The sequence below is a fragment of the Squalius cephalus genome, assembly GCF_949319135.1.
Source record: "Squalius cephalus genome assembly, chromosome: 11".
NCBI lineage: Eukaryota > Metazoa > Chordata > Actinopteri > Cypriniformes > Leuciscidae > Squalius > Squalius cephalus.
The window spans coordinates 1648571-1672736 of record NC_137132.1 but is presented as its reverse complement, the minus strand read 5'-3'; the positions used below and the strand labels follow the sequence as shown (position 1 = coordinate 1672736).

General features: G+C 41.5%; 2 protein-coding genes across 3 annotated transcripts; one reads left to right on the top strand and one right to left on the bottom strand.

Moving 5' to 3' along the window:
- Window positions 1-525: 525 nt before the first annotated feature.
- anapc15 (anaphase promoting complex subunit 15) lies at window positions 526-5824 on the bottom strand. 2 transcript variants are annotated; one of them, XM_079886588.1, is made up of 5 exons: window positions 5725-5821; window positions 4774-4895; window positions 3876-3935; window positions 3643-3780; window positions 526-1937 (listed from the first exon to the last, which is right to left on the bottom strand). In XM_079886588.1, the coding sequence occupies exons 2-5, from the start codon at window positions 4891-4893 to the stop codon at window positions 1890-1892; spliced, it is 366 nt and encodes a 121-aa protein (XP_079742714.1). In that variant the 5' UTR covers window positions 4894-4895; window positions 5725-5821; the 3' UTR covers window positions 526-1889. The 2 variants fall into 2 exon arrangements, with proteins under 2 accessions (XP_079742714.1, XP_079742715.1); XM_079886589.1 differs by having other exon boundaries at window positions 1313-1967; window positions 5725-5824.
- Window positions 5825-7910: 2086 nt separating this feature from the next.
- Window positions 7911-22603, top strand: folr (folate receptor). Its single transcript, XM_079886591.1, has 6 exons — window positions 7911-7947; window positions 14617-14757; window positions 15795-15915; window positions 16872-17060; window positions 20102-20237; window positions 22233-22603. Exons 2-6 carry the CDS (start codon window positions 14738-14740, stop codon window positions 22502-22504), a joined length of 738 nt encoding a protein of 245 aa, XP_079742717.1. The 5' UTR covers window positions 7911-7947; window positions 14617-14737; the 3' UTR covers window positions 22505-22603.
- Window positions 22604-24166: the final 1563 nt, after the last annotated feature.

Genomic DNA, 24166 nt, shown 5'->3' with positions numbered 1-24166 from the left:
GCCCCTGAAAGATCTTTAGAGCCACGCCCACATCTCAACATCCAATCAATAACGGATTCACAGAATCAAGCCCCGCCTTTCAACAATCCCTTACACTCTGAAATACGTCACAATATGGAAGAAATGATCCGTCACTGTCACTCGTTTAATAGCAACTTTAATCATTTAATTACTCTATTTAATCATTTATGTATCATTTGACCATTTAAACTTTTTGGATTATATATCAATGTCTATAAAATAATAATATATTTTACATTATTATAGAATACATTTCATATCATTATATAATAATTTTAAATAAAAATATAATTTATAAATAATTATTATTCATTATTATTAAATATTAAACAGGAATATTGCAATATTTCACTGTAAAATAAAAAGTATTTAAGAAAAATAATATAAAATAATATAATGTAAAATTACAATACTAAAATTCTTTGAAATTTATTGTTAATTCTATTTTCAAACTTTATTTTGGTGGAAAACTCGCTTTGCAAAAGAACACAGTGATGGGGTTTTCTCTGAATTATGCAGCACATATATTTATTTAAGCCTTTGTGATTTAATAAGAGCACTAAGTCATATCGTAAATTAAAGTTGGTATGAAATGGAAATTTACCCTATCTATTTTCTAATCAAAAAGTCATAACTGGATCCAATTAAATATAATGTTAATGACTTCAAAGTGCCCTCTATTAATATCATAAAACAAATATTGAGATTCTCGTGTCCTTCTAAACCTGTATGGCTAATATTTCCATATCATGAAAGTAAAAGGCACTGGTGTCATAAACCTTTGTGTGTGTGAGACATGTCTTTGTGCATCATATTTACATTACACAAATGCAAATGAGATTGGAGAGCAGAGATCACACAGGTTTAGAGGAACATGACGGTGAATAAATTATGACAAAATTCGACCCTTCACGTCTTGAATGATTTAAAAATGCCAAACTAAACAGATGATTCACTAACACTTTACAATAAGGTTCATTACTTAACATTAGTTATTGTATTAACTAACATGAACTAACAATGATAAATACATGTTACAGTATTTATTAATCTTTGTTAATGGTAGTTAATAAAAATACAGCTGTTCATTGTTTCTTCATACAACCTTTGATTTTAATAACTTATTAGTAAATGTTGAAATTAATATGAACTAAGATTAATAAATGCTGTAGAAGTATTGTTCATTCTTAGATCATGTTTAACTAATGAACCTTATTGTAAAGTGTTAGCGATGCTTCTATTTAAATAGGATGGGAAGTTAACAAATCAACCATTTGTACAAGATGAACAATTGACTACAAATTTATTTACAACCACAAAGACATATGATACAAACATGAGGATAAAGCCGTGTGTGACGCATGAACTCCTGAATCCTGACACTCGTCTGGATGACATGCAGAAATGCCCAGTAACTCAATAACTTTATAGACTGACCAAAGAGTCACTGAACACTTTCTACAAGCCTGAGAAGTGACAAAAGTTCATATTGCGACAAGTTCAAGTGCTGGTTTTATGAGAAACACGAACACTGCAAAAAATGCTTTTCTTACTCTGTATTTTTGTCTTGTTTCCAGTCCATTAATTTCCCCAGAAAACAAGACTTAATATCTTATGGCCTTTTACTACTGTAGTAAATGCATCTTGATTTAAGAAATGTTTGATATTTGGACTGGAAATAAGACAAAAATTAAGTAACAAAAGCATTTTTTGCAGTGAAATGGTTCTTTAGTAACACTGAACACTTGAGCTGACGGTCTTGTGTGTGTGTGTGACGTATAAATAACAGTCATTTGAGTATTTCAGCAGCACACGGACACTTCTCTCCATCGCCAGCTCCAGTTTATCGTCTGATTGATTGATCTGGTCTAGATCATCCACTGGTCCTGGTCTTGATCGGCTCCTTCCATGTCGACCTGTCAGTGAGCGACACTCACGTCATTCACCTAAAATCAAAACTCAGATCTCTTCAAAACTGAACTTCACTAGAATCAACGTTTGTCAGGTCAACAGCAGATTATACACTGCAGAAAACGCTTTTCTCACTCAGTGTTTTTGTCTTGTTTCCAGTCCAAATATCTAAAAAATTCTTAAATCAAGATGGATTTACTAAAGTAGTAAAATGCCATTAGATATTATATCTTGTTTTCAGAGAAAAAAAAAATAAAGCAAATAAAACAAGCAAAATTATCTGCAATTGGGGTAAGAAAAATCAGATTATCTAACTCAGATTATTATTATTATAAACAAGATTATTTTTCTTACCCCACTGGCATATCATTTTGCTTGTTTTACGCAAAAACTCACTTGCTTATTTTCCCCAGAAACCAAGACATAATATCTAGTAAATGCTTCTTGATTTAAGAAATGTTTGATATTTGGACTGGAAACAAGACAAAAATACTGAGTAAGAAAAGCATTTTTTGCAGAGAAGGTCAATATTTAACTAATATATCTCATCATACTTCCCCAGATGACTCAACACATTAAGATCTTTTTTTTTTTTTTTTTTGTATTACAAGTTTTCTGAAATGTTTTTATATGCAAATGAGGCGTTTTCTATTTAAATATGCATGGATTTGCATACATTTCCAGAGAATTAATCTGAATATTGGATAAAGCCAGGTTCAAAATTCTTGTCTGATTTTGTTTTCATATTAGAGATTAAGGTTTTTACTGAGGGGATTCTTGATTTCTCTTTTTATCACTCCATAAATGAGAAAATGTCGTCAACAGCCAGAAAAAACACATTTTTTACCATGTTTTTAAGAATAAAATGTTCTAAAAATCAGGTGAATGATGTTATGAACAAACCCCTCAGTAAAATCCTTCAGAATATAGATATGAATAAAGCTGTAAGTTTTGGTGTATGTACGTGCTGCTGAAGTGGAGGACAAAACTCATCTTTAAAGACATGTATTGAGACTCAAATCTACAGATGCAATAAAATAAACTCTTAAATGTGTATTTTCTGAGTGTTTTCTTTCCACTAGTCACATGTTATAGAATTAAAATAGAGCTCAAGACTGAGCAGTGCATGAACAACACAGGTAGTGTCTCACCTAAAACATCCCTTTACATATTTAATATGAAAAACAATGATATTTATTACAGTAGTCAAAACCTTTCATCAAAGTTCTACATTCATTTTTAATTTCTTACACAACTTTGATTAACTTTTTTGATCCACTTAATGTTGATTACTGTATAATAATAATAATAATAATAATAATAATGTCACTATATATTAGGTTTTTAAATGCCCTGAATATTTTCAAATCTATCATTATATGACATTATTGTTGTAACCTTTATCACACAAACCATAATTAATCATTATATACACATTATATTCACTACACTGTAAAAATGATTGTTGGTTTAACTTTAAAAAATTAAGTTACCTGGTTTCCTTAAGATTTTGAGTTCATTGCAATACAAATTTTGAGTTAATACAATTAAAGAGATTGGTTTGATCAACCGAAAATCCAAATATTATGTTCTCTGAACCCAAGTTGATTTGACAAAGAAAAAAAAGTTGTGATAGCAAATCATGTAAATAATTTAACAGTGTAGTTGTTTTGCTCATTTGATTGTGTGTGTGTGTGTGTATCTCTTGACCTCATTAATTTCTCCGTCGTCAGGAAACTCGTTGTAGATGTTCATGTCGTCCATGTCCTGCATGTCTTCATCGTCCTCTGAGTCTTCCTCGCTGTCCTCCTCGTCTTCATCATCCTCCTCCTCTTCCTCGTCGAAGGTCTGGCATGAGTGTAAAGAACGTGTTAGATATGATATTTTATTATATATGATATTGTCAGGAATCGGATCTGAACATCATGTGTTCTCACGCGCACCTCAAAGATGGGCCGGCCGATGGGCATCAGGTTGTTGTCTTTCTCTGCGATGTTCTGCAACTGAACACAAACAGCTTCATCAGCACACACACACACATTCACCAGTTCTCACACACACAAACACACTCACACTCAGACACACACTTACACACACACTCACGTTCAGCAGTTCTCACACACTCACACACACACTCACCAGTTCTCACACTCACTGACAAACTCACACTCTCTCACACACACTCACATTCAGCAGTTCTCACACACACACACACACACACTCACTCACACACACACACACACACACACTCACACACACGTTCAGCAGTTCTCACACACACTCACTCACACACACTCACGTTCAGCAGTTCTCACACACACATTCACTCTCTCTCACATACACACACACTCATTCATTCACACACTCACACTCCATGACACACTCACACACACATTCACCAGTTCACACTCAAACAAACACTCTGACACACTCTCTCTCACATTCAGCAGTTTTCACACACACTCTCTCTCTCACACACACACTCACGTTCAGCAGTTCTCACACACACATTCACTCTCTCTCACATACACACACATTCACTCACGCACTCACACTCCATGACACACACACACACATGCTCTCTCTCTCACATATATACACACACACGCTCACTCATTCATTCACTGACACTCCATGACATACACACACACACACACACACACTCTCTCTCTCACATACACACACACTCATTCATTCATTCACTCACACTCCATGACACACACACACACACACTCTCTCTCTCTCTCTCTCTCTCTCTCTCTCTCTCTCTCTCTCTCTCACTCACTCACTCACTCACACACACACACTCATTAATTCTCTCTCTCACACACACACACTGACCCAGGTCTGGTGCTGCTGCTCTTGTTGGTGTAGTTCAGCTTCATCCACACACGGACGGTCCAGATTAAACCACAGAGACTCGGTCACACGCGGGAACAGAGACGGGAAGAGGGTGGACATCTCTGGACACACACACACACACAAGTGAACAAGGACTGCGGTAATACCGTGTTTTAACCAAATACCAAAATATTTAGAATACTATGTAAATGCAAGGCAACACTAAAAACACCATGGAGTTACTGTGTTTTTCACATGTGGTATTTATTACCATGTTATTGTTTTAGTGATCTCATGCATAACATCATACGCAAAGACATGTATAATATCTTGGTATATCATAAAATCATGCTATGGTACTACAAAAATACCACATTTTTTATTACACATCATGATATTCTTATACATTTCTTTGAGTACAGTGTAAATGCACGGCACTACACTTTTAGAAATGACCATAGTAGTAATAGTACACTTAGACAGTTCTTTGATTACGGTGCAAATACACCACTGAAACTACTATGTTTCATCACATGTAAGTCAGTAATACCTTGTTTTTATGATATTTTTTATAAAGTACAAAAAAAAAAAAAAAACATTGTGGTATTATCAGTACTTGTGGGAAAACATGGTAATACCATGGAGATGCCATCGTACTAAAAGAAATGTATAAGAATATCATGGTATATCATAAAAACGTGGTATTAAAGTAGCATAAATGCGTGGCATTAGTTCACATGTGCTATTCGGTAGTATTGTATAAATATCAGTTAATATGAATGTAAATATTGCGGTATATCACATGATTATGATACTTTCTGTATAGGTTGTTTGTTTATTCTTCATAAATAACACACACAGAAGAGACACAGTATTCCGGTCACTTGTGTAAATAGTGTGCCTGATAAATTTTAATAAAAGAGTCTTTAATATATATATAATATGTTTTACCTGCAGCTCCGCAGAAAGTTCAAATGTAAACACACGGCGGGCTCTGGTGTTGCACCGGAAGGTCCCCCCGTCGGAAACACCATCACGTGATTTTTAGTTCCGCCCTTCATGCGCTCAGTGTCAGAACCATTTTTTACAGTCTATGGTCAGAACTCTGAAAAGCGTATAAAAACATTCACGAGTTACTCAAAAAAATCGTATGATTGTCGTGTGATATCACGCGAGTTCCTAGAGCAGATCAAAGAAAATGTGATTGAAGATTGACTGAACACTCAATTAACCTTGAGCACATAGTTTACTGCACGCAATCTCTTTCAGGAATGCATCATGTGCTGAATATGACAGATGTGTGTGTGAGAGTTTCTGCAACTACAAGCACTTTTAAGTCCCAGTAGTGAAATTTTAGATTTATGTTCAGATTTGTCCTTTGATGCTTCATAAATATAAACGTAGCGTCAATATTAACATAAAAAATAATGAATAAATAATATGATTTAATGTAAAATTATGAAGCATTTATAGGTCCAAACACCATTTTTGCTCATGTCCCACACCCATGGTTTAAATGTTGAGATAAATAAATGTAGCTCATTCTTTTACAATATGACATTATTTCAAATGAATTAGTTTTATATGACTTTACACCATCTTAAAGTTATTTTTTATATAAAGTATATTTGTTTATATGATTTTTTTTCATCTAAATAAACCTGTCCCACAATTTTGAGTCATTACCACAACACTGAAAAAGACTCTTAATATGACATTTCTAAAAGCCAAACAAATCTGGTTTCTATGGAAACAGAAATTAGCATGTGAGCACATGTCTGACAGATTGGTTCACCGCCATTAGGTCACTCACAAGATCCAGAAAAAATAAAATAAAGATCATCTTTTCTTCTTTAGTATTTATTGTGCATCCTTACCATTCAGCTTAGTAATTGTGTATTTTGAATTACATTTTAAAATTTTATTTATATTACTGTTGAATACATATATATTTGTTGCTAAAAGTCAAAACTGATGTATGACCTTGCTAGCTGCCAGTTATCTGCAATATTAGCAAAAATGTCATTTCCGCAGCATTTTTTGGGGTTTTTCTACCGCACTGTGTTGCGGTAGAGACACATTCAAGGTTTATACTGTATATTACATTGATCAGCCACAACATTTAAATCACTGATAGGTGTGGTGAATATAATTTATTACATGACTACAGTGGCACCTGTCAAGAGGAAATATTCGGCAGCAACTGAACAGTCAGTTCTTGAATTTCATGAGTTGGAAGCAGAGAAAAGAGTAAGTGTAAAGATCTGAGTGACTTTGACAAGGGCCAAATGGTGATGGCAAGACAACTGCATCAGAGCATCTCCAAAACAGCAGGTCTTGTGGGGTGTTTACGGTCTGTAGTGGTGAGTACGCTACTTAACAAAAGAGGTGCAAGGAAGGACAGCCGGTGAACAGGGTCATGGACGCCCAAGACTCACACATGCACACGGGGAGCAAAGGCTGGTCCGATCACACAAAAGAGCTACCGTAGCTCAAAAAAATGTTGAAAAACGTAAGGCTGCCCATGATAGAAAGGTGTCAGAACACACAATGCATAGCAGTTTGCTGGTTTGCAGCAGACCGGACAAAGTGTCTATGATGACCCCTGTCCACCATCGAAAGTGCCTAAAATGGGAGTGTCAGAACTGGACCACCCGACCAAGAGACAGCAGCAGGATGCATTATGGGAAGAAGGCAGGCCGGAGGAGGGAGTGTGATGCACAGGGCAATGTTCTGCTGGGAAACTTTGGGTCCTGGCATTCATGGATGTTACTTTAGCCCTATCCGGACGGGACTAGTGTAACATGGAGAGCTGGGGTAAAGTAATAATCACCAGAGCTTCTCTGTGATTTTAGTCCCGTCCGAATGTGCATCTCAGTAATCATTACGGACAATATCAGTAAAGATTACAGCGACTTTTACCTTCAGTAAAAAGGTCCGGAAAAATGACCTCAGGTAATGCTAATCCCGTGCGAATAGACCCGCTCTAAATATGTACATAAATATTTAGTCATTTCCTGTTTAAAAGTAGTTTCCCGCAGTTTTTCAAGTATGGAGACGCTTGAAAAAGCATTCAGTTGCGTTCTGGACCCTGGGACGAGTCTGTGACAAAACTCATTCAGATCAGAAAGAAGATCGCACTTGTTAGAGGCACGAAACATCTTTTAGCGTTAGGTAAGTGCCTACCAACACAATCCACTCTGAAGTTAATTAATACATCGTTCGACCGGAGATAACTGTTTTATATATATAAATATAGGTTATATGTGTTTGCGCACGTGATATCAGGAAGCAACGTAATACACACATGAGGACAGGAGTGACGGCGATGTGCAAATCGAGTTACTCTCCCACTTCTGCTGGTTTTACTGAGATCTCTTATCTTGTGCGAATTAGCCATTACTATTACAGATGTCCTGTGCTAAAATTACATTACTCCATCTAACCTTGTAAAGTTAATCCCGTCCGAATAGGGCGTATCACCTACCTAAGATTGTTGCAGACTGTGGCAAGGTGTTCCCTGATGGCAGTGGCCTGTTTCAGCAGGATAATGCACCCTGCCACACTGAAAACATTGCTCAGGAAGGGTTTGAGGGACATGACAAAGAGTTCTAGGCGTCAAAATTCCCCAAACTTGCCTTGCCTTGCCTTGCCTTGCCTTGCCTAATGAACAAATCTGATCCATGGAGGCCCCGCCTCACAACCTGAGACCACAAACACATACAGAGGTCTAGTGGAGTCCTTGCCTTGACGTATCAGAGCTGTTTGGCAGCATGAGGGGAAACTACATGATATATGCTGTGGCTGATCAGTGTATATTGCAAAAATTAAATCTATTGTAAACTAATATAAACATCCAGTGTAGCGTCAGTTCTGGCAGGTCACATTAGTCAAGCTCTCATTAGTGACTCTCAGGTGATCCACGTCTACCTATAGGAACACAACGCCTATCACTGTATACATATATAAGCTCCTTCAGCATTATCAGCAGCTCCTCTCGTTTCTCAGGAGCTAATTACCCTCCTCCCTCCCCAGCTCCTCTTGTTTCTCAGGAGCTGATTACCCTCCTCCCTCTCCAACTCCTCTCGTTTCTCAGGAGCTGATTACCCTCCTCCCTCCTCAACTCCTCTCGTTTCTCAGGAGCTGATTATCCTCCTCCATCCCAAGCTCCTCCTCTCGTTTCTCAGGAGCTGATTACACTCCTCCATCCCCAGCTCCTCTCGTTTCTCAGGAGCTAATTACCCTCCTCCATCCCCAGCTCCACTCGTTTCTCAGGAGCTGATTACCCTCCTCCATCCCCAGCTCCTCCTCTCGTTTCTCAGGAGCTGATTACCCTCCTCCATCCCCAGCTCCTCCTCTCGTTTCTCAGGAGCTGATTACCCTCCTCCATCCCCAGCTCCACTCATTTCTCAGGAGCTGATTACCCTCCTCCATCCCCAGCTCCTCCTCTCGTTTCTTAGGAGCTGATTACCCTCCTCCATCCCCAGCTCCTCTCGTTTCTCAGGAGCTAATTATCCTCCTCCATCCCCAGCTCCTCCTCTCGTTTCTCAGGAGCTAATTTTTTTTTTTTTTTTTTTTTTTTTTTTTTTTTTTTTTTATATTGCAAGTTAAAACATTGTAGCTTATACAAGGTAAAAGATCAATGTCATATATACACATACAGAAGAGAGAGGAACATACATAACACCCCAAAAAAAAAAAAAAAAAAAAAAAAAAATAAGGAGAGAAAGAAAAGAAAAGAAAAGAAAACAACTAAATATAAATATCAATATAGTGAAGTATGCAGGTACATTGGTAAGTTTAAGCAATGAGATATTTTAGTGATATAGATAGAGGCAATTTTAAGAGATCATAATAATTGTGACAGAGTTTGTGGTAAAAGTAGTATTCATACTACTATTAATAATAATAATATTAATAATAATAATAATAATTAGAACAAAAATAATAATAGTAGTAGCAATAGTAGTGGTAGTAATGGTAACACTCATATTCGTGATAATAATAGTAGGGGTAGTAGTAGTGGCAGTACTGTAATTACAATAATAATACTAATACCATATTTTAGGCCATTCAATACAATCATTGTAGATACACGTTATTCTCTAGGCCTGGGGGCCACTCTGCTACTGCCAGTGAGCACAAACAACAGACCCCCCCCAACAAAGACACCTCCCTCAGATTCACCGATCTCAGGAGCTAATTACCCTCCTCCCTCCCCAGCTCCTCCTCTCGTTTCTCAGGAGCTGATTACCCTCCTCCCTCCCCAGCTCCTCCTCTCGTTTCTCAGGAGCTGATTACCCTCCTCCATCCCCAGATCTTCCTCTCATTTCTCAGGAGCTAATTACCCTCCTCCCTCCCCAGCTCCTCCTCTCGTTTCTCAGGAGCTAATTATCCTCCTCCATCCCCAGCTCCTCCTCTCGTTTCTCAGGAGCTAATTATCCTCCTCCATCCCCAGCTCCTCCTCTCGTTTCTCAGGAGCTAATTATCCTCCTCCATCCCCAGCTCCTCCTCTCGTTTCTCAGGAGCTAATTATCCTCCTCCATCCCCAGTTCCTCCTCTCGTTTCTCAGGAGCTAATTACCCTCCTCCCTCCCCAGCTCCTCCTCTCGTTTCTCAGGAGCTGATTATCCTCCTCCATCCCCAGCTGCTCCTCTCGTTTCTCAGGAGCTAATTATCCTCCTCCATCCCCAGCTCCTCCTCTCGTTTCTCAGGAGCTAATTATCCTCCTCCATCCCCAGCTCCTCCTCTCATTTCTCAGGAGCTAATTATCCTCCTCCATCCCCAGTTCCTCCTCTCGTTTCTCAGGAGCTGATTATCCTCCTCCATCCCCAGCTCCTCCTCTCGTTTCTCAGGAGCTGATTACCCTCTTCCCTCCCCAACTCCTCTCGTTTCTCAGGAGCTGATTACCCTCCTCCATCCCCAGCTCCTCTTGTTTCTCAGGAGCTGATTACCCTCCTCCATCCCCAGCTCCTCTTGTTTCTCAGGAGCTGATTACCCTCCTCCATCCCCAGCTCCTCCTCTCGTTTCTCAGGAGCTAATTACCCTCCTCCCTCCCCAGCTCCTCCTCTCGTTTCTCAGGAGCTGATTACCCTCCTCCATCCCCAGCTCCTCCTCTCGTTTCTCAGGAGCTAATTACCCTCCTCCCTCCCCAGCTCCAGAATCAGAATCAGAATGGGGGGTTTATTCGCCATGAATGTTTGTACAGACAAGGAATTTACTTTGGCAGGAAGGTGCATACATATAACATACAACGATACAGGATATAAGAGCACCAAAAATACACATAGAATACCTTTTAAGGCAATGGTGCAAATATGCAAAAGAGCAAATATTAAGCTAACAGTTTATAATTTAAAGTGCAACTATGCCAATGTTTAAGAGGTTATAGTTTATAATCAGTGTAAATATGGCATGGTTAACAGTTTCAAGTTTAAGTCAGAGCTCCAGGCCTTGTTAAAGAGGCCAGTAGCAGAAGGAAAAAAACTGTTCTTATGGCGTGAGGTGATGGTCCTAACGGCCCGCAGCCTTCTGCCAGAGGGAAGTAGCTGGAACAAGGAGTAACCAGGGTGGGAGGGATCTGCCACAATCTTCTTCGCTCGCCTCAACGCCCTTGAGGAGTACAGGTCATCAAGGGACGGCAGATTGCAACCGATCACCTTCTCAGCAGTGCGGATGATACGCTGCAGTCTGCTCTTGTCCTTGGCTGTGGCAGCAGCGTACCAGGTGATGATGGAGGAGGTGAGGATGTACTCAATGATCGCTGTGTAGAAGTGCACCATCGTTATCTTAGGGAGGTTGAATTTCTTCAGCTGCCGTAGGAAGTACATCCGCTGTAGTGCTTTCTTGACGAGGGAGCTGGTGTTCAGTTCCCACTTTAGGTCCCGGGAGAAGATAATGCCCGGGAAGCGAAAGGACTACCACAGTGTTTACTAGGGAGCCACTCAGGTTGATGGGGGTGGGTGGGACTGCGTTCCTTCTGAAATCCACAACCATCTCCAATGTCTTCAGAGCATTAAGCTCTAAGTTGTTCTGGCTACACCAGGACACCAGGTTATCAACTTCCCACCTGTAGTCAGACTCATACCCATTGGAGATGAGCCCAATGAGGGTGGTGTCGTCCGCAAACTTCAAAAGTTTGACGGACGGGTGACTGGAGGTGCAGCTGTTGGTGTATAAGGAGAAAAGCAGAGGAGAAAGGACGCAGCCCTGAGGGGACCCGGTGCTGATGGACCGAGAATCAGAGACTTGTGACCCCAGCTTAACGCACTGCTTCCTGTCAGACAGGAAGTCTGTGATCTACCTGCAGATGGAGTCTGATACATTGAGCTGGGAGAGCTTGTCATGAAGCAGGGCAGGGATGATGGTATTAAAGGCGGAGCTAAAATCCACAAACAGGATCCTGGCATAGGTTGCCGGAGAGTCCAGGTGCTGGAGGGTGAAGTGTAGGGCCATGTTGATTGCGTCGTCCACAGACCTGTTGGGTCTGTAGGCAAACTGCAAGGGGTCCAGGAGAGGGTCTGTGATTGATTTAAGGTGAGCCAACACCAGGTGCTCAAAGGACTTCATTACCACAGAGGTCAAGGCGACGGGCCTGTAGTCATTAAATTCTGTAGGCCTTAGCTTTTTGGGCACAGGGATGATGGTGGAAGACTTAAGACAGGCTGGTACATGGCATGTATCCAGGGAGGTGTTAAAGATAGCGATGAACACGGGAGACAGCTGATCTGCACAGTGCTTAAGGATGGCTGGAGAGATGGAGTCTGGTCCGGCTGATTTCCGTGGGTTCTGCTTCTTGAAGAGTCTGTTCACTTCACTCTCTTGGATGGAGAGAGCTGACATTGTGGTGGTGGGCACTGGTGAGGGATGGAGAAGAATAGGACAGTCCAATTGCCTTTCGAATCTACTGTAAAACTCATTCAGGTCGTTGGCCAGACGAGAATCGTTAGTGGTGTGGGGGGCTCTGGGCTTGTAGTTGGTAATCTGCCTGAGCCCCCTCCAGACAGAAGCAGCGTCGTCAACAGAGAACGGATGTTCTCGCCTCTCTGAGTACAGTCGCTTAGCCTCCTTTACAGCTTTGCTAAACCTGTTTTTCGGCTCCTTGAATCTGTCTCTGTCCCCACTCCTAAAGCTTTCTCTTTCTCCACCCTCAACCTTCTGAGTTTACCCGAGAACCAGGGCTTATCATTGTTAAAATTCACCCTGGTGCGTGTTGAAATACAGCAGTCTTCGCAGAAACTGATGTACGACGTTACAGCCTCTGTGTGCTCATCCAGTCTATTGGTAGTAAACCTGAACATGTCCCAATCAGTAGAGTCCAAACACGCCCGCAGGTCCTCTAAGGCCTCAGTGGTCCACTGTTTTGATGTCCTCACAGCAGGTTTACAGAGTTTTAGTTTCTGCCTATAAGAAGGAATCAGGTGGACCATGGCATGGTCAGAGTGACCCAGTGCTGCTCGAGGGACTGCGTGGTAGGCTTTACTGACTGTAGTATAACAATGATCCAGAGTGTTGTCTTCTCTGGTGGGGCATTTGATGAATTGTCTGTATTTGGGAAGATCGTGGCTGAGATTACCTTTGTTAAAGTCACCAAGTACGATAACTAAGGAATCCGGGTTTGTTCGCTCCACCATAGTATCTGATCGGCAAGTGAGCGCTGGGCTTCTTTAACATTTGCTCCAGGCGCCATGTAAACACAGACCAAAATAAACGACGTGAACTCGCGAGGCGAGTAGAATGGTTTACAGTTTATAAAAAATGATTCCAAGTCCGGTGAACAATATTGCAGAATCGCTGTGATATCTACACACCAGCTACTGTTAATATAGAAACAAATACCTCCGCCTTTCATCTTACCGGAAAGAACCGTGTCCCGGACCCGGTCCGCCCTCAGTAACCTAAAGCCGGCCAGCTGTAATGAGGAATCCGGGATCAGATCACCCAGCCAAGTCTCCGAGAAACATAGGACAGACGCTGTTAGAAAGTTTCTGCTTTTCACCATCAGTAGCTGGAGTTCATCCATTTTGTTACACAGTGAACGAACATTTGAGAGAAAAATGCTTGGTAGCACTGTTCGGTTCCCGCGTCTATGTAGCCGTACAAGAGCACCCGCTCGCTTTCAACCTTTTCTGCCGATGTTCCTTTGTTTGTACAAAGCTGAGCTCGGCTTTCACTAGAATACCCACTAATTCTGCCACTGGGAGCAGAAAAGTGGGAAATAAATCCGCTGGAGTTGTTTGTCTAATGTTTAGAAGTGCTTCTCTTGTTAAAGAACGCCGAAAATCCTGACAAGACACTGAGTTAACAAACAAAACAAAACAAAATACGGCGCACCATCCGACCATGGCTGCCATTCGCGGAGCCATCACTGCATGATGTTTCATGATGTTCCACCTCTCAGGATTTGGCATTCTGATTCCCTGATTAATCAGATTTTTGTTTGCAAAAAATATTTTAACACTTCAGTAGAGATGATTTACACATTAAAATGATAATATTTTCATAAAAAGCTAAATGTTTTATCTGTGGCGTGAATGAAAGCAATTGATATCTAAGGTTAACGTCAACATTTTCCACGGCGTAAAGAAAATCATAAAACCCCCTAATTTTAAATAATTTTTTAATAGTTGTTTTTAATAACTATGTAAATGTATACATTTTTAATAGAAATTAAAAAAGAAATTGAAATTCATTGGGTTTTATTTTTTTAAATTTGGGAGAGTCAAAAGTGCCCGTAGTTGCAGAAACACCATGTATTATTATGAGTTATTATGAGTCCATAAGGTCACAGTGACCGTGCAGCTGTGTGTGTGTGTGTGTGTGTGTGTGTGTGTGTGTGTCTCAGAACTACAATCCTGCTTCTCTAGGAGTCATTATGAAGGACTTTGGTCGAGAGGGACCCAGTTCACACATTTCAGCTCAAGCCAGGAAAATTACAGCGTTTCTCAACTTTAACTCTACATAACATGGACTTTTTATTTTCAAGGTATGTTTCTATGAAATTAAGATCTACTTTTCCCCTCTTTAATCAGTTATATCGATCCGCGTCCAAGAGTCACGATGATATTAAAATGAAGATGAACTTGAGACTCAGTATTTGACGTGTCTCTTTTTGTTTTGTATTAATGACGTGATTCGGGTTAGGGTTAGTCACATAGAAATTTTTAAAAATGTATTTTGAGTAAGAAAAGAAGGGAAAAAAATCATGAACATTTGGACTGCAGTGTATTTATATAACTAACAGCTTCAGTTGCGGGTTAGGCATCTATCTTTTATAATCATGCAGTTTAAGTACACTGAAAGATTAATAATATAAATCTAAAATTAGTTTTTATTAAGTCACTGTACTAGTTTACTGTAAAATGTTTGTTTGTTTGTTAAATAAAAATTTTATTCATTATATTAATCAAATATTTATGTATGTATTTTAAAATGTATTTCTTATTTGAATCTTATTGAATCTATAGTTAATAGTTTAATAACTGTTTGTTTTTTAAACTGTTTGTATTTTAAGATTTTTATTAATGAATATATTTTTTTATCTAATTTCATCGATTTAATAGAATAATAACGTTTTTATTTTAATACGTTATGTTAATATATTTATTTAATCTATTTTAATCAATTAAAAGATAACTATTACTTTTTCAATACATAAAATATTTTCATTTTTATTTTTTTATTTTTTTATTGATTGATTTTAATAATATTAATCTAATTTATTTATTTACTTATATATTTTGACTTATATATATTATATATTTTTTTTCTCTAGATCACTCTCTTGCGTATATTGAGTATATTGTAATAGTTTTACTAGTAATATTCAGAAGGACATGATAACAGAATATCTGTTCTGTCACCTTGAAATAATCTTCATTGATTTGTCTGCCTCTCCCCCCCTCCCCCCCTCTCTCTCTCTCTCTCTCTCTCTCTCTCTCTCTCTCTCTCTCCCTCTCTCTCTTTCACTCCCTCTCTCCCCCTCTCTCTCTCTCTCTCTCTCTCCCTCTCTCTCTCTCTCAGGCTGGTGTTGCTGATAGCGCTGGTGTCGTCGAGTGTGTGTTCAGTGGATAAGCTCAGCATGTGTATGGATGGGAAACACCAGATCTCGGAGCCGAGAGTGGAGGGAGAGCTGTATCAGCAGGCATGAGACTCAACACTCGAGAACTCTTACTAATAAACCTTCTTTATCAGCTTACATTCACAACCGCTAACATAAACATTTCGATTACTGAAATGTTTTTCGCACTAAGAAAAAAAACTGATCACTGAAAGGTTCTTAGAGGAACAAAAAATGGATGTTCTATGGAAGCACTGCAAAAATAAAAATAAAAAACTTATTTTTAAGAGTGTAACACACAAACTAACTCACACTCACTCACACACTCTCACACACACTCACTCACTCACACACACACACACCAACACACACACTCACACATACATACACACACATGCACACACACTCACTCACTCACACATACATACACGCACACACACACACACACACACACACTAACTCACTCTCACACACGCACACTTTTTTCTTGGATATGTGAATGTTAAAGGAACATTCCATTCCATCATTCTTCAAGCATTACTGGAATGTTACTTTTGAATGTTCTCTGAACGTTCTGAAACAAGGAGTAACATTTAAAAAAAAACATCAGAACAACATTATTATTTTTTTTACATTATTTGTTATTATTTTGAGAACATTATTAAACTCCAGAACGAATGTTCTGTTAATGTTACAGGAAGAATGTTTGTTCATGCGAGTCTTTTCCCTGATCAAACCTGTGTCTGTATACAAACAAGTATTCATTACTTCAGTAAACTCATTGTTTCTACCTTAAATGATTACATTGTTTAAATTAATACATTTTTGCTAACTGTGATTTTGTATATGTACATTTCTGAAATATTATAAATATAATTCTGCTTTGAAAAGCGCTATACAAATAAACGTGAATGGAATTGAGTATTTGAATGATTAGTGTAATCTCTCTCTCTCTCTCTCTCTCTCTCTCTCTCTCTCTCTCTCTCTCTCTCTCTCTCTCTCTCTCTCTCTCTGTGTGTGTGTGTGTGTGTGTGTGTCAGTGTTCCCCATGGAAGGACAGCGCCTGCTGCACAGCGAACACCACAGAAGAAGCTCATCAGGATCAGTCGTATCTCTACAACTTCAACTGGAATCACTGCGGGATCATGAGCAACTCGTGCAAGAAGCACTTCATCCAGGACACGTGTTTCTACGAGTGTTCTCCACACCTGGGGCCCTGGATTCAGCCGGTACACACACACACACACACACACACACACACACACACACACACACACTCACTCACTCACACACTCACTCACTCACTCACTCACACACACACTCACTGACTCAATCACACACACACACACACACACACACACACACACACACACACACACACACACACACACACACACACACACACACACACACACACACACACACACACTCACTCACTCACTCACTCACTCACACACACACACACACACACACACACACACACACACACTCACTGACTCACTCTCTCTCACACACACACACACACACACTCACTCACTCACTCACTCACTCACTCACTCACTCACTCACTCACTCACTCACTCTCTCACACACACACTCACTCACTCACTCACACACACACACACACACACACACACACACACACACACACACACACACTCACACTCACTCACTCACTCACTCACTCAATTCAATTCAAATTCAAATGAGCTTTATTAGCATGACTGTGTAACACAATGTTGCCAAAGCATCAACATATTATATATAAATAATAAAACAAACAAACAAAACATATATGTATAGATCATGTCATATGTAGCATAGTAAATATAAATAAATAGATAAATAAACACAATCTATCCTAATAAATGAATAAATACAGTGGGTCTCTCTAGAGAATTAGCTGACTCTGGCGTTGTGAATAGCTAACACATATTTAGCCGCTAGTGCAGCTGTACTATCATCTTCTCCCAGTAAGAAGAACATTTTCTCAGTGTCACTCAGTTCAGAGAATGATGGAATCAAGATTTCAAATCTGGGCAGAAAGGTTTCTCTTATACTGGAGTATCTGGAGCAGAAGAGCAGAAAGTGTTCCTCATCCTCGATGTGCTGTAGGTCACAGTGTCTACAGATCCTCTGCTCTCTCTCTGCTCTCTCTCTGTCCACACACACACACACTCCTCCTCGATGTGCTGTAGGTCACAGTGTCTACAGATCCTCTGCTCTCTCTCTGTCCATGTTAGTCTATGTCTTCCTCTCTCTATCTCTAGATCATGGTCACTTAATCTGTATTTGGAGAGGATTTGTCTTTCTTTAAAATGTTTAATAAATAGGTATCTGGCCAATTTAGTGGTTCTATTGAGGGTCGAGTAACATTGGAGTTTATTCTGGAGGGCAAAATGTGCTTTTAGTGCTTCATCATGAGTGACTTTTAGATGTTTGTGGATTTGGTTAATGATAGGTTTGGGGTTGATGGGGAGTATAGTCTGATGGACGAGTTGGAGAGCGAGTGTGTTCAGAGGATGAGGTTCTGCTGAGGTTTCGTTGGCGAGGAGGGCTTTATATTGCACTGACTCTGGGTCAGACTGATGGAGATGATGCCAGAACTGAACACATCTCTTCTGGATCTCGATGTTCAGCGAGACTCTCACTGACTCACTGACTCACTCACACACTCACTCACTCACTCACTCACTCACTCACTCACACACTCACACACTCACACACTCACTCACACTCACTCACTCACTCACTCACTCACTCACTCACTCACTCACTCACTCACTCACACTCACTCACTCACTCACTCACTCACTCACTCACACTCACTCACTCACTCACTCACTCACACTCACTCACTCACTCACTCACTCACTCACTCACTCACTCACTCACTCACACTCACTGACTCACTCACTCACTCTCACTCACTCACTCACTCACACACTCACTCACTCACTCACTCACTCACTCACTCACACTCACTCACTCACTCACACTCTCTGACTCACTCACTCTCACTCACTCACTGACTCACTCACTCACTCACTGACTCACTCACTCACTGACTCACTCACTCACACTCACTCACTCACTCACACTCACTCACTCACTCACACTCACTGACTCACTCACTCACTCACTCACACTCACTCACTCACTCACTCACTCACACTCACTCACTCACTCACTCACACTCACTGACTCACTCACTCACTCACACTCACTCACTCACTCACACTCACTCACTCACTCACTCACTCACACTCACTGACTCACTCACTGACTCACTCACTCACTGACTCACTCACTCACACACTCACTCACTCACTGACTCACTCACTCACTCACTGACTCACTCACTGACTCACTCACTCACTCACTCACTCACTCACTCACTCACTCACTCACTGACTCACTCACTCACTCACTCACTCACTCACTGACTCACTCACTCACTCACTCACTCACTGACTCACTCACACTCACTTACTCACTCACTCACTCACTCACACACTCACTCACTCACTCACTCACTGACTCACTCACACTCACTTACTCACTGACTCACTCACACTCACTTACTCACTCACTCACTCACTCACACACTCACTCACTCACTCACTCACTGACTCACTCACACTCACTTACTCACTGACTCACTCACACTCACTTACTCACTCACTCACTCACACACTCACTCACTCACTCACTCACTGACTCACTCACTCACTCACTGACTCACTCACACTCACTTACTCACTCACTCACTCACTCACTCACACACTCACTCACTCACTCACTCACTCACTCACTCACTCTCACTCACTCACTCACTGACTCACTCACTCACTCACTGACTCACTCACTCACTGACTCACTCACTCACACACTCACTCACTCACTCACTCACTGACTCACTCACACTCACTTACTCACTCACTCACTCACTCACTCACTCACTCACTCAATTCAATTCAAATTAGCTTTATTGGAATGACTTGCACAGTATTGCCAAAGCATTGGCCATTACATAGGCAATGAACAAATAATCAATAAAATTAATCAGTAAACAAATGCATGAATACATTTATACAAAAATAAAAAGAAGAAAAGAAATCAGTATAAAAAGTAAAAAAAAAAAAAAAAAAAAATTAATAATAACTCACTCACTCACTCACTCACTCACTCACACACTCACACAAACAGAAGCAGTGTGTGTAGAGACAGATTCATTCATCCACCGGTGTGTGTGTGTGCGTGTGTGTAGGCGAGTGAGTCGTGGCGTAAGGAGCGTATCCTGGATGTGCCGCTGTGTGTGGAGGATTGTAACAGCTGGTTCGACGACTGTAAGAACGATTACACGTGTAAAGAGAACTGGCACAAGGGCTGGGACTGGAGCACAGGTCAGAATCACACTGTTCTCACACACACACACACACACACACGTGCACGCACGCACACACACACACACACACACACTCATTTCTCACAGATCAGAAATCACACTTTTCTCCCTTCTTTAGTGTGTAATAAAAGCTCCAGTTCTTCTCTATATCAGTGTCAGTGTTCCTGAACTCCTGAAACGCCTCCATTGTAGTCTTGAGTTTCTTCCAGGAACGAACACGTCACAATATTCCTCATTATAATAATTCATACGCAGAATAAAGGGGCGGGGCCTGGTTGAGTTAGTAGTGTGTTGAAACCAATCGACAACCTTCCAGTCTCTCTCTCTCGTAACCAACACTGAAGTGATTAAACCTGCAGTTCATCCACTGGCCACTAGAGGCCGGCTGCAGAAGAGACTCAATCCCATAGACCCCCATGTTAAAAAGCCCAACTTTACAGCAGAAATAAACATGTTTAGAGCCTGGTGCAAAAAGTGGTTTTGGACTATATAGTTAATTTTGCCCTTCATGACGACTGTGAGGGGGTGAATTTTTTTATAACTCATCCGTTTAAATAATATTGAGCCTTAAAGTTTTGCATAATTAAGGGTGTGGCTACTTGAGTGACAGGTGGATTGCCGCTGATGTCACTACTAGCTGTCTGTTAGCGTCACGTTACCTCTGCTAATCCGCCTCTCTGCCTGTTTTCGTTTATCCGGGAGTGACGCGCTGCCAAGATGGCTACGGCCGGCTCCGCTCACTCTGGGTTTCAAAAACGCTCTTCAGAAACGCTACGGATGACGTCACACACACTATGTCCATATTTTTTCCAGTCCATCGTTGAAACTGGCGGTTATGGGAAGGGGCGGGACATTTCCCAAACACGCTCAAACCGCTCGACCAATCATAACACACTGCTCCAGCTGACCAATCAGAGCACAGTGTGCTTTTCAGAAGGAGGGGCTTCATAGAGACAGGAACTAAACAGAGCGTTACTGACAGACTGGGAAGAGAGGAGCTGCAACAATGGAGAATATGAGGAAAATAATCAACATTCAAGCAGGAAAACCTGTTTTAAAGGGCTTATCACACGGCTCTGTGGAATGCTTGATTCTGATTGGTCAATCCCAGTATATTATTCCCAGATAACAACAGAAAACAGAAACACAGGCTCATCCGGGTCACTGAACTCTATACGCTCTCTAGGAACCTTTTTTCTTCGTGGAAGTTTTGCGTTTAAAGAGCTAATAAAATATTTAGACTCAATATTCATCAATATTCAATATTTCATGTCTAATTATTTACTTATGTGGCAAGTAGCATGTAATAAATGGATAATGTACATCCAGACAGCTGTTCTCTCAGAATAAGCCCCTTCAGTGTGTGTGTGTGTGTGTGTGTGTGTGTTATCTCAGAATAAACCCCCTTCAGGTGTGTGTGTGTGTGTGTGTGTGTGTTATCTCAGAATAAACCCCTTCAGGTGTGTGTGTGTGTGTGTATGTGTATGTGTATGTGTATGTGTGTGTGTGTGTGTGTGTTATCTCAGAATAAACCCCCTCAGGTGTGTGTGTGTGTGTGTGTGTGTGTGTGTGTGTGTGTGTTATCTCAGAATAAACCCCTTCAGGTGTGTGTGTGTGTGTGTATGTGTATGTGTATGTGTGTGTGTGTGTGTGTGTGTGTGTGTGTGTGTGTGTGTTATCTCAGAATAAACCCCCTCAGGTGTATGTGTATGTGTGTGTGTGTGTGTGTGTGTGTGTGTGTGTGTGTGTGTGTGTGTGTGTGTGTTATCTCAGAATAAACCCCTTCAGGTGTGTGTGTTTGTGTGTGTGTGTGTTATCTCAGAATAAACCCCCTTCAGGTGTGGGTGTGTGTGTGTGTGTTATCTCAGAATAAACCCCTTCAGGCTGATGAAGACCTGATCCCCCTGTGGGATTTATTCTGAGATAACACCAGCAGGATGTACAATATCTCTTATTTACTGTGAGAATATCTGTGTTTCTCTGAACCCTGCAGGCACTAACCGCTGTCCGAAAGACTCTCAGTGCCGTCGCTGGACCGAGATCTTCCCCAGCGCTCAGGATATGTGTGAGAAGATCTGGTCCAACTCCTACAAGTTCACGACGCTCAGCAGAGACAGCGGCCGCTGCATGCAGATGTGGTTTGAGGGAACCAACCCTAACAAGAAAGTGGCTGAGTACTACCTGACGGGTAATGCGGAGACGGTCGCCATGGCAACAGGCCTGCGTGTGTGTGTGTTTGCGCTTCTCGTGATGGTGCTGTGCTGACATCATCTACCAGAATACTGAAAACAGCTCGAACATCTGGACTTATTTCTCTCTGATGCATGTCAAAATCCCCCAGAATGCATTGCGCGAGCATCACATTCCCACTGTTATGTGCGGATAAATGTTTGATATGAAATAAAAAATTTAATATAACATTTAAGCCTGTTTCATTTGGTAATCATAAGGTAATATGATGTAATCTGTCATGATTCCTGTCCTGTGTTCCCCTTGTCTTGTGTGGATTTTTGTTATTTCCTGTCCTGTGCCACGTTTTGTAGTCCTTTGTAGTTTTTCTCGTTTATTAGTCTCCCAGGTGTTTCTAATTAGCCCCGCCCCCTTGTTATCTTGTTTAGCTTGTTTGCCTGTGTATTTAAACCTCTGTGCTTCAGATGTTGTTTGTCGGTCATTGTAGCTGTTTCCATGTTGCTGTCCTGAGTTCTATGTTCCATTGTTTGCCCTGGTTTTCCTGTTTTGTTTCATTAAATTAAGTGCTTGCATATGGATTCTCTCTCTGCTTCATTCCTGCCTCTTCGTAACAGAACGACCGACCACACGATTAATCCAGCAGCATTAAGGGGTAATCTCCAGCAAAGTAGGTGGCGACGCCTGATTCTTATCCCCATTATGCCTGCCGCCACATCTGCCGAGCCGGAGCTTCTTCACGTCATGCCTGCAAAGCCTGAGTCTCTTCGCGTCATGTCTGCAAAGCCTGAGTCTCTTCGCGTCATGTCTGCAAAGCCTGAGTCTCTTCGCGTCATGTCTGCAAAGCCTGAGTCTCTTCGCGTCATGTCTGCAAAGCCTGAGTCTCTTCACGTCATGTCTGCAAAGCCTGAGTCTCTTCACGTCATGTCTGCAAAGCCTGAGTCTCTTCACGTCATGTCTGCAAAGCCTGAGTCTCTTCGCGTCATGTCTGCAAAGCCTAAGTCTCTTCGCGTCATGTCTGCAAAGCCTAAGTCTCTTCGCGTCATGTCTGCAAAGCCTGAGTCTCTTCGCGTCATGCCTGCAAAGCCTGAGTCTCTTCACGTCATGTCTGCAAAGCCTAAGTCTCTTCGCGTCATGTCTGCAAAGCCTGAGTCTCTTCGCGTCATGTCTGCAAAGCCTGAGTCTCTTCGCGTCATGTCTGCAAAGCCTGAGTCTCTTCGCGTCATGTCTGCAAAGCCTGAGTCTCTTCGCGTCATGTCTGCAAAGCCTAAGTCTCTTCGCGTCATGTCTGCAAAGCCTGAGTCTCTTCGCGTCATGTCTGCAAAGCCTGAGTCTCTTCGCGTCATGTCTGCAAAGCCTGAGTCTCTTCGCGTCACGTCTGCCGATCCAGAGACCGTTCACGTCACGTCCGCCGAGCCAGTGTCTCCGGACAAGATGGCCGCCGCCGAGCCAGTGTCTCCGGACAAGATGGCCGCCGCCGAGCCAGTGTCTCCGGACAAGATGGCCGCCGCCGAGCCAGTGTCTCTGGACAAGATGGCCGCCACCACCGCCGAACCATTGTCTCAGAACAAGATGGTCTGCGCCGAGCCAGTGTCTCCGGACAAGATGGTCGCCGCCGAGCCAGTGTCTCAGGACAAGATGGTCTCCGCCGAGCCAGTGTCTCAGGACAAGATGGTCGCCGCCGAGCCAGTGTCTCAGGACAAGATGGTCGCCGCCGAGCCAGTGTCTCCGGACAAGATG

Bases quoted from the DNA above. Each gene is read 5' to 3' on its own strand.
- folr (XM_079886591.1), top strand. From the start codon at position 14,738: ATGGACTTTTTATTTTCAAG. The intron at 14,758-15,794 runs GTATGTTTCTAT...TCTCTCTCTCAG, and splicing joins ATGGACTTTTTATTTTCAAG to GCTGGTGTTGCTGATAGCGC. The intron at 20,238-22,232 runs GTCAGAATCACA...TGAACCCTGCAG, and splicing joins GGGCTGGGACTGGAGCACAG to GCACTAACCGCTGTCCGAAA.
- anapc15 (XM_079886588.1), bottom strand. From the start codon at position 4,893: ATGTCCACCCTCTTCCCGTCTCTGTTCCCGCGTGTGACCGAGTCTCTG. The intron at 3,781-3,875 runs GTGCGCGTGAGA...CACTCATGCCAG, and splicing joins TCGGCCGGCCCATCTTTGAG to ACCTTCGACGAGGAAGAGGA. The intron at 1,938-3,642 runs GTCAAGAGATAC...GCTCACTGACAG, and splicing joins ACGACGGAGAAATTAATGAG to GTCGACATGGAAGGAGCCGA.